The sequence below is a fragment of the Corvus brachyrhynchos genome, unplaced genomic scaffold, assembly GCF_000691975.1.
Source record: "Corvus brachyrhynchos isolate BGI_N302 unplaced genomic scaffold, ASM69197v1 scaffold49, whole genome shotgun sequence".
Classification (NCBI taxonomy): domain Eukaryota; kingdom Metazoa; phylum Chordata; class Aves; order Passeriformes; family Corvidae; genus Corvus; species Corvus brachyrhynchos.
The window spans coordinates 271,517-281,023 of record NW_008240029.1 but is presented as its reverse complement, the minus strand read 5'-3'; the positions used below and the strand labels follow the sequence as shown (position 1 = coordinate 281,023).

Here is a 9,507-nt window from a genome sequence, read left to right as displayed (position 1 = left end):
CTGCGTACCTTCTAGTTGCTCCCTGTTCCATGCCTCCAGAGAGACATTCAGTAATGTTAAAGTCAGCATTTCCAACTAATGGACTCTCTCCCACCTAAACAGCACAGCCTGTGAGCTCCAGCCATATGAGCTTTGGAACAGTATCCATTTACTTCCAAGTGCAGAAGCAGCAGCTCTCTCTCTGGGGACATTGGACACTATCCTTTTGTTTTCCTATCCTGTGGGTATCTTTGTCAGTAGCATGTTGTTCTTGATGGGTTTTTATTGATTGTGATCTGTATTTCATGTATCTTATCCTGTGACCAGCAGATGACCAGTAACCATCTTAATAATGGCTTTACAGGTGCAGACTGTTTTGGCATTAGGGTACATGAACCCTTGTCATAAAAAACAAAGAAAGGGGGAGATGTGGCATATAGGTAAAATCTTATAAAATGAAGGCCTTGCTGCCTTTGTAAATCATGGCTCAGGCCTATTACTTTAGCTAAGTAGAAGTACTGTGGGAAAGAGACATAGCTGAATTAGGGGTAGAAAAACATTCTGCATGACCACTGTGTGCTCACATTGTGGTGTACGGTGGTTGGTTGAATTATGCTTGTTATGCTTTATAACTATGTAAACAGATAACTGGCTAAGTGCTTAAAAAGGCCTGGTTTCTTGCCACCATCTTCAGTGTCAGTCTTTTGTGTCCACCATCACTCTGCTTTCCTGGGAATGGTTAAACACCTATGCTCATGGGAAGTAGTGAATGAATTCTGTATTTTCCTTTGCCTATTAAGCTGTCCTTCCCTCAACCCAAGAATTTTTTCACTTTTACCCCTTCCAATTCTCTCCCCCATCCCACCAGGTGTGAGTGAGTGAGCAGCTACTTACCAAGGTCAACTCACAACATAGGCAAAATGGGACTTAGCAAATGATAAAGATGCAAACCTCAGCATGTTGGAGGCAGTGGCTGGAAATATGACAACTGATAAGGCAATGTGCAGGGCAAGGAAGAGCAGGGAGGAACAAAGAGGGAGTAGGCAGAAAACCTATAACCACAGTCAGTCAATACACTTATCACTGCAAGTCTATTCTATCTTCTCACTGCCACTGCTTCTCCTTCAGCCTTCTCTTGACCATTTACATGAACAAAAGATTCATTGCTCCCTTAACGTCAATGTCCCTTGGAAAAAAAAAACCAACCAAAAACCCAGCACTTCTGACCATGACAAGTTACTTTCTAGAAGAAACTCCCAGTCACATTTGGCAGCATAGACTCAATCACCATTTCTAAAACAATCAAAGGCTATATGGAACATGCCAGGATAACAAATAAATCACACATGGAATAAGGAGGCAAAGACCTCAGAAAATAACCAGGAGGTAGAAGCAGGGGCAGTGCTCCCATGGTGAAATTTAGTTGTGCTCTTGGCTGCTTGGCATGAGAGCCTAGATGCAATCTCATCATGTCTGACACCATGATGACACAAGTTGTACAATGTTTTCTAACTGGAAAGGGGAAAAAATGTGATCCACAGATAACTTGTTCTTTCTTTCACACCATTTGCTGTGCTCACGCATGTCCTCATATGATATTCATTCTGTACACAGGGATTTTCACTGCTCACATTAATAAAATTATCCAGACTCTTTTGCTCATCCTCTCAGGCCAAGAGTTAAACAAAGAGTAAGCACAAACAGAGTTGCTGATGTATATTGGAGCAAGTCTAATCAAAAGATTTCTACTGAAACAGAATTCAATTCCGTATCACTTCAGGAGGGCTGTGCACGCTCGTCCAGGCAAATACCAGTCTGGCAACCTTCCAGAAGGCTCTCTTGCTTCATGGAGCTGTGATAGCTTGCTCAATATTGCATTGCTCAATACTGAATACACACAGCAGCAGCTCCAGAGATGGATTCTAACTTTAGTTTTTTTGAGGAGACTGAAGTATTTAATTGAGCATGCTTTTGGGATGCTTTGAGCTGTGGGTAAGCCAACTTTCAGTTTTGCTCCTCCTAAGAGCAAGATATGCCAATGCTCCCCAGTGTTGTGTCTTTCATAGCATGTAACTCTGCACAAAAATGGCTGTCTAAATGAGAAGTTATTTTGAATACTTTCATAAATATTGAAATAATGTCCATCTGATGGCTGCATCTAACAGTGTCTCATATCAAAATACTCCAGCAACTCAGGAAAGATTTCAGACTTCGTGAAAGAGCCCTCAGGTTGGAAAATGACCAAGATTCCAAAACACTCAGGCAATTGCTGGAATAAAATACTGAAGTGAAACCTCCTCATGGAGCAAGATGAAGTGGACAATTCTTTTACGTACAATATCTGTAAAGAGAAAAAAAAAATTAAAACACAAATCCAGCTTAAAGCAGGAAAAATACTTAAAAATTACGTCTTTTAAAGATGCCACCATAAGAACAATGCTTCCACCACTTCTGGCAGAAGGAAAACTAGACAATTTAAATCCTTGAGGGTCTGTAAAGCATTAATAGTTTATGAAAGATGATGCTAAAAAGTAAATATATAGTGTATAGGTTTATAATGCTACACCCATTATTTAAATCTTCCTTGGGAAATTCTTAGCATCTGCACTAAACCATAACAAACAGATGTTCTCAGGAAAAGCACACAGAGTTATAAAAATAGAATATAAACCCCTACATAGGCTTCTGCTAGAAAGGAAGTATTGCTTCTATGGGTAGAAACACTAGCTCTATAAAAAACATTTTAGTATTAGAATCAGGGTAAGAAAGCATCCAAAGGAAAAAAAACCAACCAAACAAAAGCCAGTAAATTCCAATTTCTCTGCTAGAAGCTAGAGGCCTTAAGACTTTCAAAAAATAGTATCTCAAAACAATAATAAAAATTAATAACAACTTCAAAACAGAGACAACAAGAAAACACGCATGATTAGTGAGTCTGAGTATTCAGCTTGATACTTTTTAAAGTGCCTGACTTATTTTATTCTTTCTTCCCCAAATGCCTAGGACATGAATCTTACTGCCTAAAGAGATTAGAAGTCCTTGGGTACTGTGAAAATAGTTGAGTTTCAAACAGACAAAACAGAAGATGTGGTATTCTGCTGAGACTAAGTATAGCAAACATCCCTACTTAACTGGAGCTCGCAAGCAGAGTTGTTGAACTTACTGCACAATGCTTTTGTAGGATTGACCTGCTGTCCAGCAAGCAGCTGCTGCAGCTTCTTGATGTCTATGCATGCTTCAGCCATACTTTCCAGATCTCTGCCTTGAGCAGAACTTTGACATCCATCCTCTGATGCTTAAAGTGTAAGGACACAACACTTAGTCCAAACATAAGCAGTAGTTTCAAAACCCATAAGGACACACCTGGGAACTGCTGAAGCACTGGAACTCATATGGCTTGTTTTTCAGAAACAGCAGTGCAAGGAAAAGAAATCCCAGTTTTCCTACCAAACTGTCAAGAATACTGGAAAAGATTCCCCACCACCACCCCCATACATGAAACAGACATGCTATTGGCCACTTTTTCTTTTAAGATTTCATTTGAAGACTTCAAAGTACTTGAAGCTATTTTCTAAAGAATAAAAGGTAAGTACTGTTATAAGCAACACAAATAATGAGATCAGACAGACACAAGGGGTAACAAACAGGGAGACTTACCCCAGGGAGGATTTCCCAGGTCTTTAAAATGCGTTGTTACAGATACTAAGTCAGTTTCTATTTTCAAGTTCATTTCACCACTCAAGTTTGCTTCAATCACCTGCAATCAATCTCAATTTTAGGCAACCCACTTTCACACTGCAGAATTACAGAATACAGTTTGGTCTTGTTCAAATACAAGCTTCCAGGAGTACTTCAGTGCACGTCAACCATACTTTCCGAACATGGTTTGAACATTTGAATGTTCAGCTACAAAATGCATTTGGCATCATTCCTGTGTGAATTACCCTAGACCAAACTTTCAGAAATTATGAAAATAAAGAAATGTAATTGCTCTCCAGTACTTTTAGAACAAGTATTAGCTTTGGGAAGTTCATGTGCTGAGGAAAAGGCTTCAGAAGTAAGTGACTGAAGCTGAAGAAATGCAAAGATTCCCGAATTTCCATTCAGTTATTCAACAAATAAAAAGGCACCTACACAGTCTATATTACACACACAGAAAATGGGATGCACCAAGAGCTGACAGTGCTGCTTTCAAGACTTTAAAATAGACAACAGCTGCATCAGATCAGTAACTCCAAGAAGGACTTTGAACTGATAGAAATCCTGGAAAAGTGCTAAAAGTTTTCAAATTCCATCCTGAAAGCTGGAAGGAGGAATTTGAAGGAAACTATATATGGTCTTACAAAATTTCCAAGCAGATCAAAGGATTCCTAAAGCACAACCAAGCACTTCATTTCTGTGATTAGACAAATTCTCAGTAATTTAAAAAAAAAAAAAAGACTTGTATTGCAACCAGAATAGAATGGAGATGCCAAGCTCCCAAACAATGGACAAGTACTATCAGAAATTGCTTCTAAGCCCATTTTGCAGCACTGATCTTGACCACTTTTATTACCAGGATGCATCTAGCAAAGATAATTAATTGTGACACTTAATGCTTTTGTTCTCTAACAGCATGAAAGCAAGGCACTTAGTGAAGTTCAATCCTGTCATACAGCTATCCTATCCTGTGTGAGAAACGATCCTCAGCTCTAGAAACAAAAGCACTGTGCTCAATTTTGCATAAGCATATCCACCAAGGACATGGGGGAAGGAAAGGCCAGGAAGTAAAAACAGAGCCCCCCAAAAAGTCGCACAAAGGAAAAGAGTTTGATGTGTATTTGCTGGATGACTGCCATTTGCAAAACTGCCAGTAACCCGGGGTAATCCCTCAATTCTTCCAAGTCTTGAAAAACTGAGACTGTTCTAATTTCAGGATTCTCAGTTAACAGAAAATTTCCTATTTATTAAAATGGGTAGGAACAGCATCAAACCCAAACTATTCCAAAGTTCTACTCTTACTTACTAACTTTCATGTCAGTCAATTCTGGTGACTGTGAGCAAAAACAACTAAATAAAAAACCAAAGTCCTTTTCTGTCCAACTGCAGAGGGCTTCTTTCAATTAAAAGGCCCACTAGAACTCCAGAAATCCAGGGCAGACTGCAAACCCAACATGTCAGAGTCTAAAGCATAGTCTGACATCCTGGGGCTATTAGCAGAATTTCCTTTAAAGACTACATCAAGTTTACCTGAAGTTCATTCACAGACACCTAACACAACAGTCACTTAATAGGCATTTCCATAATGAAATCACCTGGAAAGCCTCCAGCTAGCTTCCTGAAGGACCGTAATTTCTTACCAGCTATAAAGATGGCTTGTAGCACCACAATACCATGTTCTTTCATGGATTTAGTACAAAGAGCATAATTTTCTGAGAAGCTCAGGAAAAACTCTTCAGTGTAAATCCTAAAATAAATCCCATCATTCTCTTCAATCTTTACACAGGCTTCAGGTGCCTTGATTTCAAAGTCTAACTCATCTCAAAATAAGATAATGTGGCAGCACCAGTTTAGGCAACAGTGAAACATGTTATGTCCCTGATGAAATAACATCTGTAACATAAATGCTTGAAGTGTCTGAACTTACAATGAAATTGCTGAGATTCTTCATTCTTTCCACAACACTCTTCATTGTTTTCAGCACTGGTAGGTAAATACTGACCTAGAAAGACGTAAGAAATGCATTTGAACAAGTATTTCAGATGTGATTTGGACAAATTTATTTCTGCTTTCAATTCTGTCTTAGTTTGGACTGAGTTATCTCTGGCTTGCAGGGTGCACAATATCTATCTGAAATCAGCAAAGGTCTCAGGAACAGAGGAGCTCTTTCCCATCATACCAACAGGCCATCATTCTAGCAATTGTTCCAGACATAACATTCCAAGTGTCTGTTCAAAATAAAGAAGAGGCATATTTTGCAGATCAGACTCTCACATGAACATCTGTCATTGACTATTACTAAACAGTCAATTACTATAGCCAAAAAGGGAAGAACAAGACTCCCATGATACTGCAGTAATTTCTGGAACTGCAGCAGTGTAAATCTGAAATAAAAGAACAAAATACTTCAAGTTTCTTCTTGTATGTCTTCAGAATCTAAATACTCTTAGCTATAGATAACAGACATCCATAACCTCAAATAGGAGCACATTTGCACAAGGACCTTTCCTTGCAACTCTGCTAAAAGTCAAAATGAAAGGATATATAAAAATCAGGAGGAAACACATATCTTTAGCTCTGCCAGATAGGCCATGAATTTCAGAAAGAACAGATTATTTGGGCCTTCTAGCAACTAAACAGCTGAAACAGTCTAAACCTGCGTGGTTTAGAGGTGCTCCAGACTAAAGCCATGCAAGTCTTTTACTCCTCCTTTCCTTTGCCGTGAACATCACAGAAGCAACTGGCAATCACCCACTCTGTTTTCATACGTTCTGAACTCCCTTGTCAAGATAGAAGCCATGTTCCATACTCCTCCAAAACTGTCACCTCCAGTCCTCCTTCTTTGCTTTCAACTCCTTTCCACACCCCACCAGTAGTACACTCTGTAGCAATACCACTCCACTTGCAAACTCCCCTTTCAGTAGGGAATATAAAAACAGGCTTACATCAAAGTCTGGCACACTGGGCTCTCTGAAGTCATTCCACATTCTTCTGGGAATAACTCCCACAGGAATGTCATGTGTCACAATCCTACTGCTCCTTGATAAGGATGGCTTGAGGGAAAAAAGAGGATGCTCTTGCAGTTAAACACAAGACTGGAATTCTAAATTTAAATCTTTCAGACCCACTCTGGGAAATGCTATAACTACATACCCCAGACACTCAGTTCCAGTTTTCCCTACGTCCCTATCAATATACTTTTAAGTGGGCTTCCCTTTTGAATGACGAAGAGTTTGTGAGGTATCAGTCATTAGTGTATCTATAAACTATTCTTAGAGCTGAAGAGGTGAATCAGTGCGTAACAAATGGTTAGAAGTTTTTTTTGGTTGAGAAGTTAAAAGTTGCTTGTTAGAAGAGTGGGGGTATGCGGTTAATGAGTTAATTGTTATTGCGATTGTACGGGTGTAATATTGCCATGTGCCCACTAGATGGTGACACCAATGGGGGAAAGTAATGGGTCTATAGAAAGGAGGAGAATGTTCTGGAATGCTCTTAAGATGACTTAATAATCATGATGTAAACACTTTGGGGAATTATTGGTTAGGGGGCAAACCAATCACTCGACACCCCAGAGACTGACAGAATTGAACACCAATGAGGACCCTAACACCGAGCCATCAGAGGGAGGAGCTGAGCCGCACCAATCACAGCATCAAGAGAGACTATAAGAACTGCTCCGGGGCTCAGCCCCCGGGGGTCTTCCTGAGGAACCTGAGTCCGAGGGAACACCCTGCGCATCGCACAGTTTGTTTTTCTCGGTTGTCGAGTGGGACTTGGGCTTACCTCTAGTCTCCGCTCCTGGTTTTCTTTTTAATAAATGAGCAGACTTTTATTCTGCCCAAAAAAGTCCAAGCCTCGTTTATAACAAGTGGAGTTAACAACAACAACAAAAAAATCAGAAGTCAGCATGCAGTATCAGGAAAACCAAAGGCAAAACACAGAGCCAAACAGTACACTGAAACCTCCTTCACCTAATAGCTTCAATGAAAAGAGAATAATCCACAGAAAATATAGAGGATGAAGAAATGGAGAAAAGTAGACATTAGAAAAAGTTGTTTCAATAACACAGCTTTCTTTCTTCCTCCACCTCTTCCTTGCCTTTTGGAAAATACAAAGCTGGTTCTGTGTACTACCAACCATGATGGCAAGAAAGGCTAGTGAAATGGAAAATGGCACAATATTTCTTTAGTTTTCTAGAATTACAACAAATATTACCCTTTGATCTTAGGAAAAGCACTAAATTTTAAGATTTTTTTCTTAATAATGAATATGAAAGCATGGTTGCACTTACTAGCTCCACAGCAACTCTGAGACAGGGACAGTGTTTATTAGTCAACTTGATCTTCACTGCCTTAGCACTCTGGGCAGTTTTTAATGCTCTTGACAGGTTCTCAGGCACCAACTCTAAATAGATTTCATTGTGCTCTGCAGCTACTCCTTCCATCTGAAATTCGTCGAAGAAATTCCCCTACAATTTTTGAAAGTTGGGAAATAAAGCAAACAAGAGGGGCCAGTTTTATTTATCAAACCTTAAGCTTAGAACTGCATGCGTACAGCAGAAACTTCCCTCTGCCTGGCATCACCTGAGGAATCACAACAGGCTGCAGAACTATGAAGGCTCATTGCTTCAGTCTAAACAAATTAATGTCCTCCCCTAACACCTAATCAGTCCATTAGACAGTGAGTTATGCTTTCCTGTTTCCAGTTTTGGGCAGGCCCACGGGGCCAGCACACACTGAAGCTTTACACTGAAGTGACAATCAAGGTAAAGGGACTATCCAACCTGAAACACCTGTGCAACCAGACAGACCCTGAGAGGCCTGGCAGGTGAGGTCTACCTGACATCCCAAGTGAAGGCTACAAGAAACGCCCCGTACATCAAACCCAATTGCATGCTCTGGTTTTCAACAACATGTGGTTACTGAACTTCCCTGCACTTACCTGGCTCAGCTCACACCACATACTGGCACCTCCATTTGCTACTTTATCGGAGAGGATGAAATACAGCTTGCAGACAGTAAGGCGCAGGATGCAGCTCTTGGCTAACCTGGCGATTGTGTTAATTATACCTGCCGGAGGGAGGGAGGCGGACGTTACAGCGGTGATCGCTCCATACACCCCGGTCTCTACAGGACAGGGGAAGAACCTTCAGCCTCTACAAACGCAGCTCGTGCTGCTGCGCAAACCCCTAAACATGTCGGGGCAAAGGAAAACGCCTCATGCCACCTCCTCCCAGGAAAGGCCTGCGGTCCTCACTTCCCCTCCTCTCTCCTTTGCCCGGGAAAGCCCAGCCGCTCAGCGAGGCACTGCCGGCCTTCAGCCTGCCCCGGCATACTCACGGCTGAAGTGGTTGAGGCAGGCGAGATCCACGATCTTAGCCCGAAATCGCATGCCGGCGCGGGCCCTCCCGGGCCCCTCGCCCGCTGCCACAGAAAGTGGTCAGGGAGGAAGAAGCCTCCCACCGAGCAGCTCCGGGCGGGCAGCGCCCATTGCAGCCGATCCCGGATGCGCGGCGGGATTGGGCAGGGTCTGGCACAGGCGGGCCCTGCCAGACTTCCTTCCGCTGCGCTAGCGGTCCTCGCAATCAGGGCTGAAAAGCTTGGCTCGAAATAAAATGCCTTGGTACTCCCGGAACATACGTGAAAATTCATCTGTATGGGTCCCAGCCCCGATGTCTCGAGGAATTTTCGTTTTCAAGTCCAAGGGGGCCCTTACAGCAGACACCATCAGCTCCTGGCAGTGGGCAAGCCCCGACACTGGACCACATGACGCGGTGGTGAGGAAGGAAAGCAGCAGTCGTGTTAGAAATTGGAGAGAATAGAGCTTTCT

The 9,507-nt window shown here is 41.8% G+C and overlaps 1 protein-coding gene across 2 annotated transcripts; it reads right to left on the bottom strand.

Moving 5' to 3' along the window:
- Positions 1 to 211: 211 nt before the first annotated feature.
- On the bottom strand, positions 212 to 9,214 carry HUS1 (HUS1 checkpoint clamp component). Of its 2 annotated transcripts, none has more exons than XM_008640884.2 (8): positions 9,018 to 9,214; positions 8,620 to 8,747; positions 7,970 to 8,146; positions 6,624 to 6,731; positions 5,606 to 5,680; positions 3,637 to 3,736; positions 3,143 to 3,274; positions 212 to 2,320 (listed from the first exon to the last, which is right to left on the bottom strand). In XM_008640884.2, the coding sequence occupies exons 1-8, from the start codon at positions 9,067 to 9,069 to the stop codon at positions 2,238 to 2,240; spliced, it is 855 nt and encodes a 284-aa protein (XP_008639106.1). In that variant the 5' UTR covers positions 9,070 to 9,214; the 3' UTR covers positions 212 to 2,237. The 2 variants fall into 2 exon arrangements, with proteins under 2 accessions (XP_008639106.1, XP_017599129.1); XM_017743640.1 differs by having other exon boundaries at positions 8,935 to 9,025.
- Positions 9,215 to 9,507: the final 293 nt, after the last annotated feature.